Below are 27,899 nucleotides of genomic sequence, written 5' to 3' on the forward strand. Positions count from 1 at the left end.
CTGTGGGGTCATTCAAATTTTGTCTAAAATGGTAGTAGCTATCGATGATATTTCTGTGTAATAATAATTAACAGAATGTTAAACTTTCAATGTCAATAACCCCATGTAAAATAAACATTAAAAAAAAACATTCTGTGTTTATTTCTATTCGTGTTTTAATGCGGGATACGACGGTTTCACTGACATGCGTTCAGAGTATAAAAGTTTGCTTTACCAGTTGTTCTGCATATGGATGAAATATGAGTTATATATGTATCTAGTTACCATAATATATCGTACATAATGCACTGTTATTGAAAGAACCATTAAAACATGTTTCACGTTTATTCATTACACGCTGTGTTGTGTAAACCATCTGCAGCATTTTAGACGTACCTGCATAACAGACATCAGTCATACTTCAGTTAAATCGTAAAAATGTAAATTAAACGTTTATATTGGAATAAGACGGCACGAATACAAACAATGGACATTTTGTGTATACGTACGACTTCTGTTGTAGGTACAGCTCATTATAACATATTTTAATAATAACATGATTGTGCGGTTGATCATACAATTATATTATATTATTATATTGTATTATTGTTGTATTATAATATCAAAATTAGGTCACTCATGTGTTTAGCAAGTCGACGAATGATTACAACAATAGTAAGTTGATATTTAATATTGCTATTATGTAGGAATTAATTATCTTTTATGCACAATAAATATGGAATTGCGTCTTTATAGTTCGTGCACCAGAATCGCATTAGCAACACTTTGAAAATATACAATATTATTATAAGCTACCCTTGATATTATTATTGTTGCATTCTAACTATATAAGGAGTAATATTATTTGAATTTACAATAAGTATTGCCGTATTGGAATTCATCACTCAAATTTAAATAAGTATATCAAATTATATTATATGCATATATAAGTATACATATTTATGTATAAGGCCTGACACAAATGTCAATGCTTTTAAAATAATTTGCTTGGTTAAAGTTTCTTACATTTAAAATAATCGCTACTTTTTGAGGTTATTAATTATGTACCTCTGAAGTGCCGTCGCTGTGCCATGCACTATATGATATGGTCCCCTCCTATCATGTCTACATGCTAATAAACATTATATCCTATATCTTCGACCTATCTTACTATGTACGGATTGTTGAATACCCTAATAACAATTATTTAAAAAAAAAAACTAAATCGTAAGACACCTACAAAAGGCACTAAGTCAGTTACAGCTACTAATATTAATATTATCTTGACATTTTTAAGTCAACAAATTGTACTATAGTGTATAGTAAATTTTTTATCTTACATTGAAATAAAATAAAATATTATATAAATTTGAAATAAAATAAACACAATATTACATAATATAAACTAACATGATGGTTATCTTACCGTATTTAATACATTAAAATTGTTTAAAACTTTTATGTGATGATAAAATAATAAAATGTACCCAAGCAAAGTATAATCACAACTGATGATGTTTATTTCAATTAACTAATCTGCGTACGACCAATACGACGTATCATCACTAAATCGATTAATTTCGGAATTCACATTATACAGCTTTGTGGTTGAACTGAAGTGGGAGCACGACCCTCTTATAATAATATGTAATCTGTATTAAGGGACGCGCACATTAAGTCGAATTCAATCCGGAATCGATGTCGCTTGGTATTATAATAAATTATATTATGTGGCCGTGTCGGGGTCATGTAGAATGATTGAATTTCCAGTGCATCATACTATGCCCAACCACTAGTTCTGATCGCGATGTACAACCATCGTCTTGTGGTACAACTATACCTACGGAAACCGATTGATTGATATGGCTGCTATGATGCGTTTCCGGTACTCGTAAGTGCAATTTTCAACAAGGCATCACCCCCGCAAATGTATTGAAATCAAAAAAAAAAAAAAAACGAGAATGATAAAGCTTATATTGACGGTCATTTCGACAGGTTATTTTGTAATTCATATTACGTCGAGCGGTTAATATTGAACTATTTATTGATATAATTCTGCCAACATATTATTAAAGTTTTGTTTATTTAGAACGCTTTGAGACCCGATCTCAAAGCATCGACTGTGGAAATTAGTATAAAGTAAATAGTAGGAACACACGTAATTGTTATTAGTTGAAACTCGATGACCTATAAAAGGTGATCAATTGTGAAGCAGTATACCCTATAATATTAATTGGTTTTTGCAACGGGCATAAGTTAAAGTCACTTAGTCCTTGCACCTTCAAACGTATTATGCGTCTTATTTTGTGATTAATGAGACGTGTGAGAAATCTGCTACGAACGAGTGTTTTTCGACTACAAAAGAATATTTGTAAAATAATAAGAATGTCAGAAAAGTGTTTTTTTTTTAAATAAATATCAAGTAGTTCATATTAAATTTAATAGTTTGTGTCGTCCCAACGGTTCTATATAATTAAAGCCCTCTTTAAAAAAATCACCAAGTTCATGTCTCGAGACTAGAAATTGATAACTCGAGTTGCATGCTGTTACTGTAATGTGTGTCAAAATTTAAAATCACCCACTATATCTATACGATTCCAAGGAAACGACAAGACGGCTATTTCATTACACCTATATGGTCATATATAATGGCTTCAGGTTCCTCCAGCTTACTAACATTAAATAATAATATTGTTGACTCGAAATTCTTTTTTAACCGTTTCCTTTCGGCCGGTTTATTTTACAGGTATAATTGTGCGGCGATGGTTGAACTATTACAATGGGAGTATACACAAAACGACTCGGTAATTTCCGATTCAATTTCCAACAACGACAATACGATGTAAACAGCTCGACGTACAAAAGAAACCATACTCAATACATTATCTAACAATAAAGGTAGGTATTTATAATTGAAATATCAAAGGAAAAAAAATCTGTAAAAACTAAATTAAATCACTCCAACATGAGTTGTATACAATGCGCAACGTTTGATTCCATAACTGATTGTAAAGGTAAAATTGTCAATTTAGTTTATTCTGCTTCATAGGGCTGGATGATGTTTACTTGTATAATTGTCCTTCCGCGATGTGTATGAGGGCAAACATCACTTCTCGTGCATCTCGTATTATGTCGGGCTTCCCAAAAGTTCTCGAGCAAACTCATTTATTTTTTTCGGTTAGAATCGATTGTGGCCATGGTGACTTTTTAAGTTTAGACATTTGGCGATGGGAATTTATTATTATAATTATAATGTCTGACGAAATCGTAAGATTAATTAGACATGATATGATTTTCAAAATAATTTTTTTGATCTATACATATATTATAGATATTTTAAATTTAATACAAGGATTTTCATAAGTTGTTCTTACAAAAGAAAAAATCGAAAATACATGGGCATAATTTTTGACGAAATTTAATATTCAAACGTAAACATCAATATAAAATATTTATATTTCTAAATAGGCAATAGGCAATAGGCAACAGCCTCAAGCCGGAAAATAATATAAAATGACACTATATAGGGATCAATACATTTACGAAAGGTAAAGAAAGAAAAGGTAAAATCAATGGTAAAAAACCACCCTGGCCTGAAACTGTCTCCTTGCTATATCCTTCGACCTGTTTATTGTCATGATATGTATGAAAGAAAATGCATTTCTATACTGTCAGGTCTGTCTCTGAATACACTCAAACAAAATTCCATATCCCTTTTAACCTGCTTACTCTGGCCATCATTCGTTCTTTGGATTTTATTCCACTACACTACTATCCAGAAGAGCGAATTCCTCGTATTTGCTAAAAATCTATGAGTGCATAATATAATATATAATATACAGTGGTGCTGCAATACATCTCCCTCGGTTGTGACACTAGCCTTTAAATGCATATAGCACTCCACTCCCTGAATAAAAGAATTATAAACTTACGTAATTCTTGGTAATTATCTAAGACTCCTGAAGCAAACATGGAGTGTAACCTTTTTAATAAATAATAATACAATTTAAAAAAAAAAAACTAACAAACAGGAAATGTCACCAAGTTTCAACTAATGGGCCATACTTCATGTATATAATAATACAAAGCATCACATACTCTATTGTGCTTGCAAGTGTAGATTGTGTATGAAAGAAAAACAAATTCGGTTTGACGGTTAATATTTTTTAATAAATCAATTACAAGTATATAATATACTGTAAAGACGTATAGTTGAGATGAGAAAGCCTTTTTGTTATGTTTTTACATAACTACTCGTGTAACGTCAAAAAAAAAAAAAAAATCAGACAGATCGAATTTTATAAATTATTAGGAATATGTTTTAGAGCTCACCAATCGTAAAATCTAAAGAAAGCAATATTATTTTCGAAGGTGCCCTCAAGTGATCTTTCTTATTTCTCTAAATATTTATCAATAAAACAAATGCTTAGAAGCTTAGAGCCACTGAAAAATTTAAAATAAACGTACATAGAGCGTTGTAAATATTTTATATGATAAAGGAAAATAACGAGAAATGAACCATCAAAAATATTGTTTTATTCAATTTTTATGATAAGTGTTTTTCTTTAAAAACATTACTCTTCGATAATGTATGAGTTATTACTTATTAATAATAATTTATAATGAATGAATGTGCCATAATGCCATTGGCCATCGCTGCTTTAACTTTTCTCTTTTACCGTGTTACTCGTTGACAAATATAACACCACTACACCAGCTATTGGCGTGGTTGGCTCTTAAATATAAAATATTCCAAAAACTATGGAGAATGATAAGAAATAAAAAACAACATTGACATTCTCTGAAGTCTTGTTATGTTCCGGTGGCGCGTGAAAAGTGTGCTGCAATATTAAATTTAAAAACAATTTCCATCACGTTCTATAAATGATTTAGGGTGTGTACCTTGGGTTAGTTTTTCAATTTTGTAAAATGGAATATTTTTAATCTTATGACACACAGTAGGTACATTAATGTACATAAAATCCATTTAATCGCAAGTATATTTATATTGTAGAATGTAGGTATCTAGTAAGTAATTTAAAAATAATAATGTAAATTTAAATACTTCAAAATCAAGAGGTGTAAAAATTGGGTAAGACAGTAAAAACACATCGTTGTAGAATCGGTAGCTTAGTTTTACTCGGAATTTATATACAGTAGGAACACAACATTTTTATTTCCTATTAAATTAAAATTATAAAAATAATCTTCATGTAAAACATTTATTGCAATTTAAAATGTTTATGAAGTTCAGATACGCTTTGAAAATAGTAATAAACAAAAAAATAAAATATATTTACATTTACTTTCCTTTGTTTTAGTTATTGGATACTTCATAAAAAAAATACAGCTACACTGTATACCTATATAATGGTTGTATTATGTTTGATGATTTTAGTATAAATTGTATTTCTATTTGTATATCCTTATTACATTTAGTCGATGTTTTTATCACGAACAAAGTTTTCAATCTATTATATATTATAATATATACGTAAATACAAAAAACGCAAAACAAATAGATTAAAAAGTAATTTTTTGTTCGTTTACAAATTCCATTCTTACGCTTTAACGTTGTATTTAAAATGTGTGTAATTAAATTGTTTGAAAAAAAAAATGAGATTTAATAATATGGTTTAAGAATTAGGCTTAATAATTTCCCAAGAAAAATGTATAATGGTGATCTCTAAAACCTAAAAATTGATTTTTTTTTAGGGTACTCTGCAGTATTTAACAAATAAGAGGATTTTTTAAACACCAACATTTTTCCAGTTAAAATACTTGTGGTAATAAACCTAAATAGATGGATTACTATATTATAACGTGCAAAAGAAAATTATATATAAGCATCAATATAACTATAGAGTTCAGCTAACTTTGTTCTTAAATCTAATCTAACTTCGCCTACTTTAAAAATTGTTCAAGTATCAGTATTATCATTATTATTATTAGTGGATTTCAATAAAAAATATTATCATTTATCAAGCATTAACTATTAAGTCATTCCGGATATTACATGTTTAAAGATTAATAATATGTACCTAATATGTATATATTATGATGAACGTTCATTTTTTTTAACAGTAGTCGAAAATTAAAAATAATTAACTCAAACAAAAATATGGGTAAAGACTTATCGTCATATTTTTTGTCGAATAATTAAACATGGAAATATAACAATATATTATTATTAAAAATTAAATTACAACTAAACGAATGTTCCGATTGATTAAAAAGCTCATGTATAATTATTGTTATACCTTACATTCTTACAAGTCCGTCAGTTAATTTTTGAACTGGATAAATTATGACATTGCAAACAAAAATATATCGCTTATTATTGTCGATAGGTACTAGCTGTTTACCCGGCGTTTACACGCGTATATTACTGATTTGCGTGTATTAGCTACATTTATTTTCCGATTCAATAAGTTATAACGAAATTAGATAAATTACAAAAAATTAATGTTATCTGAACCTTTTGCGTACTTATAGGTAACAATTGCGTGATACACGCATTGACAAACGTTGAATATTGACGAATGATTATAATAATAATTTATATTGTCACGATTGTGTCAAACAATAATATATCATTCGTAAAATGTATGTTATATATAGCATAATATGTAACTGTTGTACCTTATAATCCATTTGTTTTCACGGGACAATTACTCACTTTTTCCGTATAGTTTTAATTCTTTTTTTATGACATTTCTGACGATACCTACGAATTATATAAATATAATATTATATTATGTATATACTTACCTAATACATAATAATATTAGTAAGTATACATAATATAATATTATATTCGTATAATTCGTAGTTATTGTCAGAAATAACATAAAAAAAGCATAGAAATATACGGAATAAATGAGTAATTTCCCCGTGAAAACAAATGGATAGACAATTGGGAATTTGAAAGTTCTACAAACAAACGAAAAACAACCGTTGTTGTATCATAATAATTTTATTGTAGTTATCGACGCGTTTAACTATAACTGACAGCATAGTGCATATGGCATAGGGCTTATTGCGTATTTTATATATCATATCGTGTATACTGTATACAACATGCAGATAATATGTCGTTCAACTCACTATAATATAGGTAGGTACATCGTAATAATAATAATAATAATAATAATAATTTTTTCTCTAGTCGAATAATATCCAAAGATTAACTGTGTTTTTTTTATTCGATGGTCGTGTATAAACAGCAAGGTTTAGCGGAGTGGTGTAGGTACCAGAATACTTTTGCAGGGTATTTTTTTCAAATTTAATCCGCTATCACTATACATTATATAATAATAATAATATATAAACGCAACGATGCAGATTCGACTGTGTTGGGATTGCCGAACCGGATGTAGATAAAGTCGTGCACACTATTGCGTCTACAGCTGCAACACTGATTGTGCTGACCAGGCACACCAGCATATTATCATCGTAATAATATTATATGTAGTAAACGTAATATTATAAGTTTAACGATAACAAACGGTAGAGCGACCGATCGACATCCACACGACGTAGATACCTTTTTTTTTTATTCTGTGTAGCCGTCTAGGTACTTATACTATATAACCTATCGGCTATCAACCGATATCGCGTACATTAATAATATTAAGTGTATATAATATATTTGGAATTTCGATCAATCCGATTTTAGACATGAGCCGGTACGTTTGACCGCGTTTACAGCAGACTGCGATTTGCAGTGGCCATATAAAAGCAATTTCGAGCGGCTCACTGTATGATATAATACCGCGGTATAAGACGAGTGACGTACGATGATCATCCGGCACGGTGGATTTAACAGTTGTAATTGTGACGGAGATGATCAAACTTTATTATGATTTTTGAGATATGCGATCAACTTTTATAATTAAGATTGAATTAGGAGGGAACAATATACACGGTCTAATTCCCCCCATTAGGTATCCTCCTCTTAAAACAATGGTAAATGATATCATTTATAGGTGGATTGGTCAATTAGGTACCTACCGATATATTATGTGTATCATATATCGCGCACGATGACGGGAAATTGAGAGTAGCAACAAGTCTCGAGGCTATAAAAATACGAACAATAGTGTGATACTAATAAAGTCAGTTGTGTGCTCAAGAATTTTCAAGGGGAGGGGGGTGTTATAACTAATATAGTAATATTACATGCAAAAGAACCATGGTGGTAATAATAAAGACACAAATAAGGGGATTTATTGGACAATGCGGGAGATATAACCCCCGACCTCCCTCCACGGGCACGCCACTGAATAAAGTGAATACTAATATAAAATATAAATTATAATTGTTCTTGGTGGAAGACGACAGAATAATTACATTGCTATTAGATATTTGGATGACGTGCAGCGAGTCGTGCGGGAATATTCCTCGAAGATTACCGTCACCGCATCCACAAAGTCATCACCACTAAGTATTACACAACTTTTATGAATTCCTTTACATTTACGCGAACGATCAAACCGGGAAAGCGTCGGTATACATATAAGTTTATAACCTAACTCTAATTATCCGGCTGCATGCATATAAGTAAAAATATATTGGTCTTTGAGCAAGCCACAGTATTAAAAATATTTACGTGATAACCAGAGGTATATTATATTATAATGTGATATCGTCAAGTATCTACATAATATATAGAATTATTATAAACTTTGGTAAGTAACTCGTTTCGATTTGAAAATTGATCGGGGTGGACAATTTAAAATTATAATAACTTTATACGCGCCCCCCTTTTAAGAACTATATTGTGTTCTATTCATTATTAATAATTTACAATTTTTATTTGAGTATGAATTTTAAATAAACTTTAAAAAAATAGTAGTTTCTACTTTCTATAAGACGTATCAGTATTCTCGCTACTTATAGTTTCGTATTCTGCAAAATAATTTTGTTCATTAATGCTGTTCATTGTCATTTATCATTGTATTAAATTTCAAATAAATACAATTATTTCAACAAATTAATTCATAAAGTGAGTGCATCTATCAATACAGTAAAATTTTATCACTAATGAAAACAAAGATCGGGCATTATACATTTTCCGAAAAAGGGACAAACGTATACAGCTTAAGACCCCACACCAACAATTAATGTTTTTCAAGCTAGTCCTAGGGAATCACTGCGCACACTCAGGATGACGATATATATATATCATTATCTTAAAACTATTACACTTAATCGTCTTACCGATGTTGAGGGTGTAGGGGGGAAGAATAAGAGAGGGTAGGAATAATAAAAAAAATAACCACCGTCGCTAACATGATTAGGAGGTATAATATTATATTTTATATTGTATTAAATTGCCGTTACAGCGAAAAGAAAAGCGGCGGCTGATCGCAACGGCAATGACTTGACTCTGCGTTGTATATTATAATATACAGAGTGATTCACCAAACACGCCCCATTTTTTTTTAATATATTCAAATTCTCCTTTTTGGAACTCTTAAGTACCTATACTTATGTAAGCATATTTTAAAATTCTTGAAATGTTCAATATTCTTGTCGCATGTGGTCTACCGTACGTTTCTGTACGTCATATGTTGTCTACCACATGTTTCAATATTTAATAATAATATCAATAAATACATAAAACATGTAGAAATAATAACAAAATATTTAATAATAATGAAAAATATATAAGATAGGTATATTAAAATAGTATCTAGTAAAACATGAAACAATTATACTCAAACCTTATAAATCGCACGCCGTTGTTTAATTATCTAATTGTAATATAGGTATCATTATTATTTCTGTATTAAAAACATTCACTGTAATAAAATATTACAATATGATTTGAAGTAGCTTTGAAAACATTCAGATGGGTCGACTTTATCATTTTCCAGATGCCACCATATCGTTAAATATAAGGGCAGCAAAGATGCAGCATTTTTATTTTACTTACGATGTGTTAAAACTTTCTACTATTTTTTTTTTTTTGAGAGTCACGTCCACAAGGAGAGGTATCAATTTAAATTTTAAACAAGTCAATTTTCCTTTAAAAATGTGTAATACCTAGTATTTTTCTCTGACTGAATAATTAAATAGAATTTGTTGGCTAACAATTAATATAATTAGGTAACACTTTTATACTATAGGTAGGTTAAACTTTAGTCGTTACCGCCGTCGATACGTGGTAGACGATAAGTGTGCGGTAGACCGCATACGAAAAAAATACCAGATTTTTATACACCTTGAGGAGTGATCTATGTCAATACAAACTTCTGTTTTTGAAAGAAAACCATCCTCATTTTTACTGCGAATTGTTTATTGGATATTTTTTTTAAAGTTATGACGTAACTAACTACCTAATTAATAATTTTTACGATTAGATTTTCAGTTATAAAAATGTTTATACCAAGGTTAAAAGTCCTTAAAAATGGTTTAAAAAAATATTAAATAAATGTAATATCTATTGGATCTAGTGTTAATTATACCTATGCTTGGATCATTTTTACAAATTATAAATGATGATAGATGCAATATATTAATTAATACAATTTTGAATTCACCATAGCTCCCATATCTTCCAAATTTATTGTAATAGTGCACAAAGTTAAATAGCTCAACATTTATTCGTTGGAATTTCGAATTTTGATACGTCAACATTTTCAGAAAAAATATCCTCTAAATAATTTACAGTAGAAAAGGTAGTTCTCATTTGAAAAACAAAAGTTTATCTCTTCTCAGAACTCCTCTTAAGTAGCTCAAAAAATCTCAATAATTTAAAAAAAATTTCTTTAAAAACTTCAAAGATGATGTCGAAGAACTGCATTACCTATTAAAGAAAAAAAAATGGGGTGAGCATGCTTGGCGAATCACCTGATATATTATGGCTTACCTACGCTATACAATAAAATACAATAAAATAATATAATAATACTAGTCGTTGCGCAGCCGTGCGTGCCACGTTGTCGGTTGTCCGCCGGGCACGTACCGGCAACGCGGCGTCAAAGTGCGCACCCGCACGGTCGCGCGCTCTCTCACAAACACGCACAAATTCACACACACACATATACACACAGACACACAGACACACACAGACACACACAGACACAGACACACACACACACACACACACACACACACACACACACACACACACACACACACACACACAACAGACACACACACACAAACACGCACACACAAACACGCACACGAGCGCGCGCGTTTGCGCCTTCGTTCACACAGCCACAGTTCACACCGCCCCCGGTCACATCGCCCCCGTTCACACCGCCCCCGCCTTCCCCTTTGTCGAGACGACCACACGACGCGCGGTGGCTATACCAACGCGTAAACATGCACACACACACACACATTAACGACGACATTCGACGTTGGCGGCGCGTGCGTGTGGACGACGTCGGTGGCGGATTGGCCGAGGTCCGGGGGGCAACCGAGAACAAATATTTGTCCAACGGGTTGCAATGTCGTCGCTTCGGCGGCGGCGGGCAGAGTGCACTCGGGTTGTGTTGAACAAACACACGCGTCGCGTCGGGGGCTTTGGCGCGCCCGCAAACGCACGTCGATATCGTAAGCGCGACGGCGACGGGGGACCGGGTGTTCTGGCGGGCGGGCGTCTTGGTAGGTGGAGAGGAGCGAGAGCGCCGGGGCTGTCGTCTGCAGAACCTGGCGGCTGCCCTAAACGGTCTGACGATGACGATGACCAGACGGCGGCGACAAAATATCGTGTACAGAGTGGAACACGATCAGGCCGCGATCCGACCTATAATGCACGCCTGTGATATTATTACGATGGTATCGTTAGCTGATAACGATGATAGTAATGTCGTTATTATTATCATTGATCACCGTCCATTACACATGAAAGTTCCAACGTGTATATAATACCGTTCTGGTGTGACCACGAAACCGTCGGCCAAAGTTGAAATTGTAGACATTTCCATTAGGTCAGATCAAGAAAATATAATATAATTAATATTATAATCGTCCTCGGCCCAAAAGAAATTCGTTTACACTTTGTCCGTGACAATTATGACGATTGAATTCCAACAGAACCTATTGCCAAGCCCGTATACATATTTACTCGGCAGGAACCTATAATAGTAAATATTATAGGTACACCTAATCCACTCACGCAGATGGAAAGTTATACTCATTTTACCGTGTAAAAAATACAGGATGCAGACATGATTTTATTAAACAAAAAATTTTACTATAATTTTTATCACTCATATTTTGTAGTGTTTACGTCTAACTGGCTGAATGGCCGACTGGTAATAATTTCGCCGATGTCACAGAGACCGCCGGAGTCGAATCTTTACCCGGAACCACAATAATATTTATATTATAAATTGTCTCAGAACAAAAATACAAATTCTTGACATTCAGATTAATGGGTCATTAATAATAATTATAATCGTTTCTTATCATAAAATGTATAATATTATGTTATAATTGACTTAAAACGGAGAAAAATAATAAAATTATTGAAATAATTAAACTGTTCAAGGCACATTTTCTGAAAAGCGTGGACAATCAATCAAATTATTTATTAATTTATACATTAATATTAGGTACCTAAGCCTGCAGCTGATTCACGATATTTTTTCTTGTATTGATGACTGCTACCACACCGTTCAAAGTATAATCGATCATCTTTCTAATTTAAATGACACTGGATGAAAAGAAACGCTTTTGTAATATTTCAATTTTATTATTTAATAAGCCAACACACTGAACACAAATATTGCACAATATCTACTATATTATATACGCCTTATATTCAACAGAACGGTTGAAGAACTTTTACCCTTTCCAGAACTGACAATTTCCAATTATGTTTTCCATACATCAAAACACAAATTATTTAGATGACAGATCGCTATAGCCAAAACAAGCACCAACTCAATATATTCCATGGTTAGCTCAACATTATAAGTTTATAATCAGTTTAGGTCGTAGGGGTATAGAAGTGCCAGCGGCGTATTTAACAATTGGTACAGGGAGGGGATGAGCCGTTGAATAGACAGTTTCAATAATACGTTATTACAGGTCGATAATTAGAGCCCCTACTTTGTTTCAATAATAATTTTTACCGTCATTTTAAGAAAGGATAACAGACAATTCAGACAAACAGGACTCCTAAATTTTAAGAATCTTAAGAATTTTAAGTTTCGAGGTACCCTAAAGTGATCTCTGTGGAGCCCCAAGGTTTTGTGGAACACAGTTTCAGAAACGCGCTGTACCAAATATATTGTTTTTATATTACAAATTTATTACTGTTCAGTAATACACCCGTGTCCTGCTGGTGCATCGAGTGCGGCACGATAGAATATGAATCGGATAGAAATCACGCGAACTCGACATAGGTAGCTGCGACATAGCAGAGTTTCAGTAGTGTAATAACAGGCTATCAATTACCTTTTAACTGATTTTTTAAACTTTATTTACTAAACTGAAAAATACATTAATATAGTAAATACTAAACACGATTTAGTGTCTAGATATAATAGAATAAAAATAATAGAAAAAAGACCACGGCCCCGAATCATTGATCTCCCAAATCCCCCCCCCCCCCCCCCATCCGGTAAATACGCCGCTGGCATAGGACATTATAGGTAGGCATTGGTATTATAACGATGTATTTTTAAGAAGCGTAAAATAAATATGTATAAGTATTTTAATATATATTTAGATATTATATTGTAATGTGTGAATAGGATCCGTCTATACATTAAGTAAAGTATAACTACAAAATATGAAATTTTGTCGCATCTACAACTTACTTTCGGAGAAAACCCGTTTCACTCAGGTACATTGTCAATTTACATTTTATATATTTTAAAATAATAATAAATAAATACATATCTGTATGTTGTATGTATAAAGGTCAAACACCTATCTGAGCTTTTTTGAATAGCAATAAAAAATCACATATTACTTGGGGTTCTGATTAGTGATTTTAATAGTAATTGATGAGTTGAAGCATGAAGAACAAGAAAAAGAATGAGTTCTCTTTTTTATGGGAACGAGGAATATTGAACGAGTTCCTTTTAATATTAAAATAACGAGGAACTGAAAGAATTCCAATTTATACTTAAGGAACGAGGAATTGAACGGATTCCCATGTAAAAGGTACGTTAAAAACACTGCGATCCATTACAGTGACCCACTTGTAAACTACTGTACAGCAGAGTGACATCCACTCAGGCGCTTTTTTTTGTTTTGTTTGCAAAGGCCACAATGGCCTCTGATCGACGACCGTCTTGCTGTTTGCCTGTTCGTAATAAACAAACTGTAGCTTATGATATTATTATACGGTCTTAGGCCGAAAGCTAATATAATATTAGGACTCAAATTATACTAAAATGACTAATGAGTGTACTACGACACTGCGTAGGTAGTACATTATAATAATGTTGTAATAATACATCCCCGTGTGTTCGGACCAAAACCAATTTTTATGAATTCTATTTGAACAATTGTTCAAAAGACACCGCCACAAACATAATAATACACCGGCAACATACCTAGTCGGTGACTGAATAAATGTTTAGGCGATGAATAGTGCAGTTCTTTTACGTATTGTCTACACAACATATAAGTATATAGTCCAGTGGTGCCCAACCCGCGAAGGTATTCTATGTGGCCCGTTACGAATTTTCTAAAATAAAAACAATTTTAAAAATATTTGAAAACATTTTTAAATTATTTATTTTCATATATTATTTTTATTTAAATTTATGAATTCGTTTAAATAATTATTCCAAAAAACACAATTATAATGATAATAATAAAACTTTCACGACACACAAGACAAACGGCTTTTCCATTAATTTCAATGAAAAAGTAATTTATAGACCAATTTTCATTAAGAATTCGGCGATCATCATTATATTTGCGTTTTTTTCTGTCTGACATTTTCATATGAAAACTTTACAATTAAATATCGATATCACCCATGTACTTAAAATAACGCACTTACTGATCTAACTAATGGTGCACCTACGATGTGTACCTCAATTCATAATCTTTTCAATAGACAATAAAAGATAAGAAAACAAGTCCAATATATAAGATTATTTTTGTACTTTTATACTCTGTGGCCCGCTTGAAGATAATTGCTTACCAAAGTGGCCCGCCAAAGGAAAAAGGTTGGGCATCACTGATATAGTCGTTTCCAAAATCATATGCGGAATGGTTTTTTTTTTGGTTTTAACTCACAAGCCCAACTGATTGAATTTAGTGCTCTTAGTCTAGAGTAAAACCCACTATACGCTGACAACTTATAAGTACATCACTATTATTTTACAATACATCGAATCATTTATCACATTTAATAATCGCGATGTAATTTATTTGGCTGTCCTATGGTTTTGTGGATCTCACATATTATATACCACCCTACATACTTGTACGCTTGTACAGTACGCATATGAAACCATTAGTATAACTGCATGTTTCGTAATACGCGAGGTGTACTACTGCAGTTGCATTATTATGCAGTATAAAAATGATTTACAATAACTATGATATAATCATGATTCATGAGCAATGTTCTATATGCAGTTAAAAAAAAATATTTTATCCTAGGTTTTTTTTTTAGAAATAAATTCATATGTAAATTTATTGACATTGCGAATTAAACAGAATTCATCATCATATATTCAATATTGCTCATAAATAATTTGGTAAGTAAACTATAAAAAAAACTTTTATTATTATGTTTTATTTTGTATACTGTACACACTGAACATTTATAATATAACCTATTCATGAGGATGGAATAAAATTTATTTATTAGAAAAATCAACGAAAAACTAAGTAGGTACATTACGATTTAACGTTGTGCAATACAAAAATATGTATGTTTGTCAGCTGAACAATGAAGGACCTTAAAGTTTATTTGATTATTGGTTATTACTATAATAAAACATAATAATATCTTCATGTCATATGATACTATAGACAAAAACATTGAGTTGAGTTCGAATATTGATTTTATTTCTTCGGACCATAATATGCGAGTATGTAACTTGGACCACCATCATATGCCATCGAGGATAGCCATTTACTCTTACTCGCTGGTATCGAATATCAATTTGAAACTAGATACCTATCTAAAAATATGACAGCATTCATCATCGGTAAAGTTCATAACATGATGAGAATATGTTTGTTTTAGCTATACGTGTGTATTTTACTCAGTGTGATTTTATTTCAAAGCCTTAGAAAATATTAATGCACAATAATAACTTCCTAGATTTTGTAATTTTCATAAATATGATCAAGTTCTTCGAATATTACGGTTCAAAGTTTTACAGCTACCGACCAATTCATATTTAACATATTTTATACTTTTAGGGCCCGTATAACAATTGATTGTAAAACGGGCCCTTAAACCTGCAGCCTTATGATGTAGTTGCTAACCGTGATTACCGTACAAAATAATTAAAATATTTTTTCCTTGTGAACAACAAATATATAATAAAATAATGATTTTCATTTGTACAATGCAAATAAATTTGATTTGAAAAAAAAATTAGCATACAATAAAAAATTATTAACGCCAATGGGTATTATATAATAAAAAATTATTAAATGATAAAAAAAATTAATTTTTCCATTGTAAATATTTTGCTAAGTGATAACTGCAGTGAACCGAGAGCGACATGTTTTCACCATAAAAACCCTGAACTTGATACGTAAATTGAATCCCGAAACGAATTTGAATAAAATATTCTATTTGCGAAGTAAAATTATGTTCATATTAAGTATACATTGTACGGGTTATGAAATGCAAACATTTTTCTTGCCCTGCACGGGTCAGCATGATGATGTAATGTGTATTATATACTCGATAAAAATTTTTTACATAACAATCCAAGATCCGCATATGATAAACCCGCGAGTATGACTTGATAAATATCCAATCGTAATATAATGTTTTGTACCGAATATTAATTATTATCTTAAACGATAATTACAATAGATTAATGTTTAGTTAACATTAAAGCCCAGACCTATATAACCACTTCGTACATGAAACATACGGTTATAGTTGTCTGCATTTAAATTATTTTTTTTTATGTAAGATATTTACATAACAATGATCCCTATAAAAGGTCAATGTACTAATACATAACAAGATACGCATGAGTTAATTTTATTAAAAAAAATGACGACGATGATAAAAAAAAAGAATATCCGAAATCATTATCTCTATATAGGTTACACTAAAATTACGTTGCACATTTTGCACGTTCGTGTAATTTTACTGCGAATTTTCGTTTGTTCTCCTAAAGTTTACCTATATACATTTACTATCAACCGGACACTTGCAGATGGCATATACCGCACATCTAACACACCATTTATCTGACATTTTTTACATTGGATTCGATTTATAATAATATAATGTCCAGTACAATTATTATAAAGCAACTACTTATCTGTATCATAAATTATACAGATATTTTTTTTATCTAATTTTGTGATCAGTACTCAGTAGTAACATGTATCGTATTTTCAATGTAATTTTGTGGGATTAAAAACTCATTACTTAATGTATGAGGTCAAACAGCCATTGTCTTTTTACAACTCTCTCTCTCTCTCTCTCTCAATTCCGCTCATATGTCATACTTTCTATCATGGTTGGAATGAAATAATTGAATTGAGCACCAATAACCTTATTATTATTACGAAACTACGTACATCGAAGGAAACAATATTAAGTACAGTTTATATTGTTTTTTATGAAATCATTTTTAACCGGAATTCAAATGATAATTTTATTTTTTTTATGTCCAGGAAGCAATATGAGTTATTTCGATATATTTTATTGGACGTCTCGATTTTAAATCATTTAACCCGTGGCCATTATCTGACGTAGTGAATTTAGAATTTGTTATGAACTGTCCATAGTGATGTACCTAAATAAATGGTGGATCGGAGAAGTAATAGACTCCGTGTTCAGACGGGGGGGGGGGGGATTCTATAGTCGTATAAGATTGAAACTTATACGACTTATTAACTTATAAGATATAGTTTGGCAGTAAACGGTCATTTCATATAATTTATCTGCAAACAAAATAAAAACGTTATTGCTCGTCACAATAATACGCGCGTTTTATTTTTCATTATTGCTGGAATGAAAAATATGAACTTGCCCGTATGTTTAATAAACATATTATTTTTATTACTTATTGCAGTTATTATTATTACTACGATATTTGCAAGATTAGTTTGCTTTTTCTCGATGAGGTTTTTTATGCAGACGCTGAGGAATATTTGAGATTTTCATAGCACAACGACAAATAACGACGAATATAACGCGAATAATAATATTATTGTCCAAGTGTTTTAATATGCTAGCACGCACATCATCATCATCCTCATGTACTACAATAACAACATCCGACAACTATGTCCCTTTTATTAAATTTAATACGCTTTGAAAATAACTTTTCCCAAAAGTCAAAACTGTCTAGCACGAAAATTAGATTCTCTGGAAATTGATTACGCACCTGGTAAATATATTATGTCGTTGGCGAAAATGTTTGTCACTGCTCTGATAGCTTTTCCAACCATCACCGATGCGACCATTTGCCGACGATGCGACAATCATGATTGGCTGTGTGCAACTTATTACTATGTGGACTGACGCGAGTTATCCAATATTGCACAACACGCAAATCAAACAAAAGATGAAATCTTTATATTAGGCAATGTTATGGAGTTTTCTGGTATAAATAAATTTGATTGAAATCGGCAAACGTCCAAAATGTATACGTTTCTGTGTATAAAACAGTGCACTACTTCGAGTAAAGTGTATTGTATTATGACTTTATGCGTTTTCGTTGTACGTGTGTAATATATATATTATTATTATAACGGTTAATGTTCGTATTTCGTAACGTTTTCGTTAATATACGATTATGGTAGTCATGTAGGTACCATAATAATAGTTACTAATATATGCGTGTCGAATTAAATAACAATAATTTCAAAACATCCTCACTTTTGCGTTTGAACTTTTGATAATATACAATATCAGTGTATGCCTGTAACAGTTAGTGCGGTGTTCACTTGTTTTTTTCCTGATCGATGAGATAAGCTTAGTGATTAAATTATACTTGAAGTTCAATGACTGATGTTCGAGGTTATATATAACCTAGGTATACCTACCTAAGCTGAGGTCTATAAATGCTAGAACACTATTTAAAAATTAAGCTATATGCCTATAATACCCATTATAATACCCATATACGTGTGTACATATCGACACAAAATTATAAAACCACACGAATACTCAGGGTTGTTTTTAAGATATTCTATACTCAGCTATAGCGGAGATTCTCTCAAACCTTTTTTTTTTTGCTCGTGTGCATGAACGTTATAACAGTGATATTACGTGCGCTTAAGTTTAACAAGTATTACCGAAGGTGGGCATTAACTAGTTAAAAAGTTAAAGTTAAGTTAAAAAGTTAAATTTTTTTTAACTTTTTAACTTAACTAGTTAGTTTATTTTCTAATCAACTTATGAACTTAATTAGTTTAATTTACAGTTGAAATAACTTAGCTTTTCTCAGTTGATTTAAAAAAAATCCATCAAGTTGAAAACATTTTGAAATTTTTCGTTTATACGTAAATATCACTATATCAGTATAAAATAAAAATAATCGAATAGAAAAACACAAACATTTTCTTGATAACATAATTTTGTGTAAATTAAAAATTGACAATTGTTATGTTTTAATGTTAGGTATATAGGTAACTTATAATATATATGAATGTCATGTACTCATCTTCACGTGTTATGACATTCAATTTCTATATACGATATAAAAAAATATATTAGTTAAATTATTAATTTGAGATGAGTATAGTTTAAATTAGTAAACAATAGTAAAGTAAAAGCAAAATGGTAACAGTGTACATTATGATAAAAGTTCAATAAAATTGTTTTTTATAATTTATAAATTCGAAACTAGAAAGAGACATTCACTCTTTATGTGATTTACATACTAATTAAAAAAAAAATAGATTAACTTTCTTTAAACTGAGTTAAGTTAATATTTTTTTCTATATTAACTTTTAACTTACCTATCGATTTTGTGTCCTCTTAACTTAACTTAACTTGAGTTAATTATTTTCATTAACTTGCCCACCTTTGAGTATTACTATAGTATTATTATTAATTTATGATGCGACGATTACACCGCGCCGTAGACATGATATTCCGATATTAGGTACAGATGAGATGGGTGTGATAAGGTGTGAGGCCCTTATAGATCGGTCAAATGATTAGAAAACGTACTCTTCAACACTTCAATAGATATTTATTTAATTTAACAACAACTGCAGTAAATTTAGCACCTAATTACACAAACCCTAAAATAATATTATAGATCAGTTACAAACATATAAGTACACATAATATTAATTTATTAATTTTTCGTATTACCATATCACACACTCTTCCGTGTACTATCATGTAGTATTTTGCTTACCACCAATTTATTTAAGAACCACTGATCTATATTGATATCAGGTACATCCAATAATACATAATTCTCAATTTGAAAAAATATAGAATGCAAATTATTATCATGAGACACCACGGATGACGGTGTTAGCATATTAATATTATTTTTTAGTAATTACCATAGGCGTGCGCAGAAATTGGTGGCAGGGTGTGCCAAGTCAATAAAGATTAAGACATCGGAACTCTGATGGAAGAAACAATTAAAATGTTACATACTTTAATTTACCTACTCACAATCACCCACTATTTAAGGCCAGATCATTCATATCATAAAAAACAGATTCATATTTTTTAAAAATGAAATAAGAAATATTTTAACTGTCGACACAATTTTAAATTTTAAATAAATACAATTTCACAGTCTGTGATGGTAATATGCTATCAATTTTATTTTTAAAGACATTTAATTTATTACTATTTATTATCATTGAGTATCAATGTTATTTTTCACCTACCTATTTTATGTTTTATGATTTAAAAATATCGAAAATGGTGATGTTTAGATCATGTATTATTATAGTAATACATATTTGTATACAAATTTCGGTACGTCTCGCAGGGTAGGCCACGGCCCATCCGACCACCTCTGCGTGCACGCTTATGGTAATTACATTTCGATAGCACAAATTGGTCTTAAGACTTTAGTTTTCTCTAATTTGTTTTTAAGTTGAGAATTTTTTGCTCATATAAAAAGATAAATTCTTATTGTATTATAACTACTACAATGTCAATATGTATTTCTCATCTATTTTTCATTTGTTAGAATAAAATTGGTATTACAATATTATTATCTATACGTTATAAAAGCAATCAGCTAAAAATAATACTATTCCTTAAAGTTAAAACAATATTAACTCAAAAGATTGTATTTTTTATAAAATCTAATTTCTTTTTTATTATTAGCAGTATATTGTCCTCAGTATTGCCTACTATTGATAATACATAGTTCTTTAACAGTATACCTATACTATGTATCATCAATGGTATTAACTATTTGAAATTGCTTAAGGAATAATATATTATGATAGTGTAGGTACCAGGTATATACAATAAAATATTATCCAATATTATTATGGGTATGAATACTATTATATTATTTTTAGTATAGTTTAGTATAAATAATATCAAAAGGATGAACATGAGTAATAGTAAAAAAAAAATGTGTTTGTATATACTCATCACCTTAAAAAACCTATTTAAGAAATAAGGTGATATTTTAATCATGATAACCCATTGTCTTCGACACGTCCAGGATTAGAGTTCGTCACGTTTCACATACAAATCCCGATAGAATATGGTTGATCAATTTTTATTTGTTTTATATTTTTATTATCTATAAAGGCACGTAGATAATTTGCTTATATAAATAGAGACAGAGTTTCAAATATTGACACTTCTTCAGAATAAGTATTGAGAGTACATAATATTATATTTAGCATAAATATATACGTAACAGTATTCAAAATACGCAAAAGTGCATTAAAGACATTTTTTTTTAAATTTAAATTTGAAAATCATGAACATTCTGTCGACGTTATTCATCATGGTGTTTTCCATTATGCAGGTAATTATTAAATGATAAGTTATTTGAAAATTGATAAAATAAAAATGTTGAACGAAGACTTCAAGTATATAGAATTTAAAAGCCGTATAACACAGACAAATACGAATTAGTTTCCAGATAAGGTATCTACCTACCTACCTACCTATTTAGTATTAAACAATATATCTTTAACAAACGAAATGAAAAATTACACACAACTATTTATGGAGAAATAATATTCAACTAAATTTAATATGTAAATATTATTTAAAAAATCTAACTACAGAAAGCTTTTTTTTTTTATTAATTCCGGTAAATAATTTGTTTTGATTTACATTCCGAGTAGGAACAACCCAACTTTTGGTTATACAATATAATAATAATACAAAAAGTATTATGAATAATGCAGACACAAAAGTTTTCAAGATTTTTCTTAAAGGTTTTTCTTGATTCAAATTAAACATAGTTGTAACTTTGTATTTTACTTATTATAGATATACAGACGTAGTACAAGATGATGATGACGGATAATTTTTAAATTTAACAGGGATAATTTGTAAACATAAATATTCAGACTTTGATTTTTGAATTTCAAATATAATACTATTTTATAATGTACATGAATAAAATTGAATAAAAATTCTCGAGGAGATTTTATCAAAGCCCTAACTCCATAATTGTATCAATAAATACATTATTCATAATAAAGTGAAAGTAATATATTTAAAGTCGTTTTGACAAAATCAATTTAGTATCTAGTCAAAATGTTGAACGAATTACGAAGATTTATTATTTGAAATATGGGTATGGGTTATCTAACATATTAATATTATAGGCATATGGTCATTGTGTAAGGAAGCATATAGTGAAACAGTTTCCATATCGCCGTCGGTTCTAAATCAAAATTAAAGTAATATCGGTACTAGGTAGGGATGGGCAATTTACTCGATTAGTTGTAATTTTATAAGTAACAAGTTAAACTAAAATTGAGTAAGTTTTATTATCAAGTTACAAGGTGTTTTAGCTTTGTTAGTTGTGATGGATTAGTTTAGATGAAAATAGTTAACTACTCAGTTTAATATTATAACATGATTTATTACTTATGTTATTCACTACAACCGTATGAGTGCCTCATGACAGTTAGTGAAATGAAAGTTACATTAATACATGTTAATACAAAAACGTATACCTATATTGGGGAATGGAGTGGCCTAAGGTGTCGGTTGCGATGCGCGCCGTCGCCGGTTCGAACCCCAGCTACGGCCGGCACTTCTCTTCGGGCAGGTCACGGTGTCTGGAGAGAGAGGACTCCATCCCCCAACCGGGAATGCCAGATATCTACGGGTGCCTACTTGAAAATTCTGCCAAACTAAAACACACTTGTCTAAAACCCTCCTCCACAGTTAAAAATCACCCAATGGCCTAAGTTTCCGCGGGTTAATTAATGAAAAAAAAAAAAACTTATAAAACCTAACCTCTCAGCATAGTGATAATAATGATAAAAATAATCTTGATATGAATATAATGTAATATATAATCAATTTACAACAAAGGTACTTAGAAATAATTGGTTAAAAGTTCGAGTTACAGTAACTTGGTTACATTTAAAGTTATAAGTTACTTAATGTTTATTTTTATTTCTTTATTACTTTATTTAGCATTACTAAATATTTGTTTGTATAAGAGGTTCGTGAGAAAATGTATTGTATAGGTTATAACTAAGATTTAAAATGATTAACATTGACATTTATTAAAACATTAGTTTAATTATATAATAAAATAATTAATATGTATGACTAAGTAGGTACCTATGTAAAATAAAAAAAAACCGAAGATAAGGAAAAAGATTAGGGACTTATCAAGTTTACTTCTCAAGCAGAATCCTTTGATCACACGTGCTGTATGATCAAATGGTTCTGTTCAAATTTTGAATTAATTGATAATAATTTATATTATAAATGCATTTATAAAAAACCAATTATCATACAGATGTTCATTATATAATACGTTCCAGTATTTAAAAATTGGGCAAGTAGGTATTCGCTCTGCTGTACAGTCGAATATACCTTGTCGTTGAGGTCACTATAATGGATGTGTTAAATTTTTATTCATCGATTAATCAATTATCATTGCATACGAAAAACGATTCTGAGTGGAGACTATCTGTCTTATGTTACTAAATTTACATTAAATATAAAACTTGTATTGCTATTATAATAAAATAATTTATTTTTATTTTAGTTTTACATAATAATTAATAAATATGACCCATTGTTTGAAATTAAACTTAATATTTTGAAAATGTAATTCAATAGATATAGTAAAATGTAATAATACACGTATAAATGTCATGTCCCCAAGAGTATATTTTAATTCCAACAAAATAACTAAAACTGTTATTCTTTGTTTTAATATCCAATTTCGTCAAACTTTGAATTTAAAAATAATTAAGTGTCTATAAAAAAAAACGAGACAATATAATTTTTAGATTTTTGAATTTTAGTAAGAACTACCTACTTATGATTAACCTTTTATGACATTGTAAAGCTTAAGATATAATTGTTATAGAAGTGCAATGAATTTTTTACCTTTTGTTTCCTAAAGTGCCAACTAGATTAATTTCCCTACAAGAAAAGATATTAAACAAGAATATTGAAATTGTTTAACTAATATAAAAATTAAAAGGTGATGACAGACACATAAAAAACACAAATTATTGTGAAATAGCTTCGCTCAGAATTTAGAATTGCGACTTATACGATATTGGAATTGTCTAATTATTATTTAAATATTAAATGTAACTTTTATTTTAAGTTACATTATAAATTATAAATTTGTAACGAGATAGGTACATTTTAAAGTTTCTGAAAATTACTGAAATTACGCAACTGATTACTATAGTTACAAAATACGGAATTAGGTTACGTAATTTTTATACGTCATGATGTAACTGATAACTGCTACGCAGCCCTGTACCTATATAGGTATATTAAATGTAAATTTATTTTCAATATTACATTGAAACAAATTGTCTCTAATAATAATATACCTATTAATACTTACTAAATTATATTTAGCTTTTAAATTTTTATTGATATTTTATAAATTATTTATTTTTTCATAATAATATGCTGTGTTGTACTTTCTTAGAATAAAAACTTCATCGTTTCAGGTAAAAAGCGAGGATGTCTTATTCGATTCTAGCGATTGTCAAACGAAATGTCCGATTCGGCGTCAAACCATTCGATCATACCCACCTGGTACAGCACTGTTTGTTGGTGACGAATGCGTGTGTGGTAGGGCACAAGAAACCATATACGAATATGTACCACCTGTCGTCCAGCCCGTGGGCAACGTGGAAATTCCGGTTGGTTTCAAACTAAAAACGAATGATCGTCGGTCCAATAATCGGGTAATGGGAAATTACGGTTCTCTCGTGTTCTCGGGTAGTGTTCAAATATTGAATTTACTAAGCATAAAAAACGACGACATCTATAAAGGATGTTGTGACCGCAAACCGTCAAATCCGTCGAGCGATAAGCTAAAAATGAATAAACCTGTAGTTAATTTAACGACGACAATATCAGGATTTAACGTAAAAAGTACAACACCTTCAGATGTTGAAAAATGTACGGACAAAGATGTTTTGATAATTACAGAACCAGTACTTCAAAATGCGTTAACTACAGGATTAAGCGACGTTGCATCTGAGAATATTGTAACCGATGAATCAGATTTATCTGACAAGTCCGAAAGCCCGGTGACTCTAACGTCGTTAGACGTTGAAATACAAACGTCTACTGTTAATGCGCAACAAAATGAAAATTGCACTACGACGAATGATTCTACGACTTCGACGAAAAAAATTGTTACACGCAATGAACGAAATGATGTATCACAAACGACTACTGTTAATGCGCAACAAAATGAAAATTGCACTACGACGAATGATTCTACGACTTCGACGAAAAAAATTGTTACACGCAATGACCGAAACGCTGTATTAGGTGCAACAAACAATAATTATTCTTATCGCAGCAATAAACCCGATTTAGAAATACTTATAATAAATTCTAATACAATTAATTTAAATAATCAACAACGATTTCGTTAAAAACTTTATAATTTAATAATTATTAGTAAGTATTAAAAGTGGAAAACAGGTCGACAAAGTTTTTTGTTTTTGACGATTAAATCTCATCAAGTTATCTCAATATGTGTTTTACGATATTATTATTTTATAAAATAGTATACCTAATATTAATCTATATTAACTGATATGTTTTTCGACTTTCCGAGTGTGGCGAAACCGTTGTATGCACTTGTAGCACATTCTATTCTGTTTCAAACGAGTATTAGCAACTTCGTGACATACAGACGATTCAGTTATAAGTTTATAGTTGTGTTTAAAATAAATCTTAATAAAAACAATTTGAGAGAAAATAATATGACGTATTGATTTCTATTTGTAAACAACTATTGATATTATCCGTTAACTTGGAATCAATAATTTAATAATTACAGCGTACTATTTAAATACTTAGTTAATTTTAATACGAGTGCGTCCAATGAATATATGACTATTAGGGGACGTAATGCTAACGAAGTCCCCCCTCCGGTTCTCGATACCATGGGAAAAAAATCTAAACTATATAATTACATTTTTTTTAATACTGTATTTTAGACTAACTGTGTAATAAATTATTGTCAATAATATAATTTTATTTAGAGATAATTTTCAAACAAGGATACACGATGTAAAATAAGTACCTACTCAAGTTGTTAGGTTAATGTTTTAAATTTTAATACGTACCTATTTTGGTGTTTTCACCTATAATATGAACAACAATTATTGTTGTTATTAAAAATTGTTATTATTATGATATTTCAAACCATAAGCGTATTATTGCTTAAGCATATAATATCTATTTTAGAAATTTGTGATTGGACATTACGAGGTATTATCCAGATCATAATAATATTTTATTTTTTGTATTTAGTTAATAATAATTTACAGTAAATATAGGTAGCTGGTAGGTATATAAATATAATGTGTACTATGTTATGTAGGTTCCTATGTATAATAGGTTATTGGCTAGGCGGTTTAGGAACCTAGTTTATATCTATACACAAATTTAATTTAGCAGCTACAAGTATATCTTTAATGATTATTGATAAATTATTTATTCAATACGTTTTTCGTGGAGTTGATTCAATATTATTATTTATATTATTTGTTAATTAAATAATTAACAATATTATTCATGAGTTATTCGGGATGCGTGCATACCTGTTAGATGGCCACAATTGTGCAACAAGCATACCCTATTACCCTAACATTTGTTTATGCTCGTCGTAACTCGTAAGTACCGACAACATTCTCCTGTTGGCTCCGCCTCAAACCATGATATGATAGGTACAGCACACATGTGCATAACAGACAGTTACATAACAACAAAATGCGCGATTGTAGGGTGATACACAAAGTATGGTCACACACATTATATCTTTCCTTAAATAATTAACTTATTCAAATTCTGAATTTTTGAATTTTTAAATACCCATGGTTAAGTGCCATATTTTAAAATTCAAAGAATCGTTATAAAATTTGAAAAGTGACATGTGGGCATGTGGCGATAAAAACTTATTTTTTTTTCAAATGAAAACTAGTCTTTTTAACTGTAAATTATTATTAGGGAGATGATTCTTTTGAAAATGTAGATGTTTCTAAATTCAAATTCAAAAGAGTAATTCTGAGTTTTTTAAATGTTTACATTAAACTACTAAGGATAAAAGTTCGTAAAAATGATTTTACTATACTATAAAATG

At 30.2% G+C, this 27,899-nt stretch overlaps 1 protein-coding gene across 3 annotated transcripts; it reads left to right on the top strand.

The window, feature by feature from the left end:
- LOC107882794 lies at window positions 1–26,516 on the top strand. 3 transcript variants are annotated; one of them, XR_003839486.1, is made up of 3 exons: window positions 1–654; window positions 2,726–2,877; window positions 5,695–5,898. XR_003839486.1 is itself a non-coding variant. In XM_016801724.2 (2 exons), the coding sequence occupies exons 1-2, from the start codon at window positions 22,044–22,046 to the stop codon at window positions 26,182–26,184; spliced, it is 990 nt and encodes a 329-aa protein (XP_016657213.1). In that variant the 5' UTR covers window positions 21,637–22,043; the 3' UTR covers window positions 26,185–26,516. The 3 variants fall into 3 exon arrangements, 1 of the variants encoding a protein (XP_016657213.1); XR_003839485.1 differs by lacking the exon at window positions 5,695–5,898 and adding an exon at window positions 25,243–25,356 and having other exon boundaries at window positions 18–654; XM_016801724.2 differs by lacking the exons at window positions 1–654; window positions 2,726–2,877; window positions 5,695–5,898 and adding exons at window positions 21,637–22,091; window positions 25,243–26,516.
- The last annotated feature ends 1,383 nt before the right edge of the window (window positions 26,517–27,899 follow it).

This window comes from Acyrthosiphon pisum, chromosome A2 (genome assembly GCF_005508785.2).
Source record: "Acyrthosiphon pisum isolate AL4f chromosome A2, pea_aphid_22Mar2018_4r6ur, whole genome shotgun sequence".
NCBI classification, from domain to species: domain Eukaryota; kingdom Metazoa; phylum Arthropoda; class Insecta; order Hemiptera; family Aphididae; genus Acyrthosiphon; species Acyrthosiphon pisum.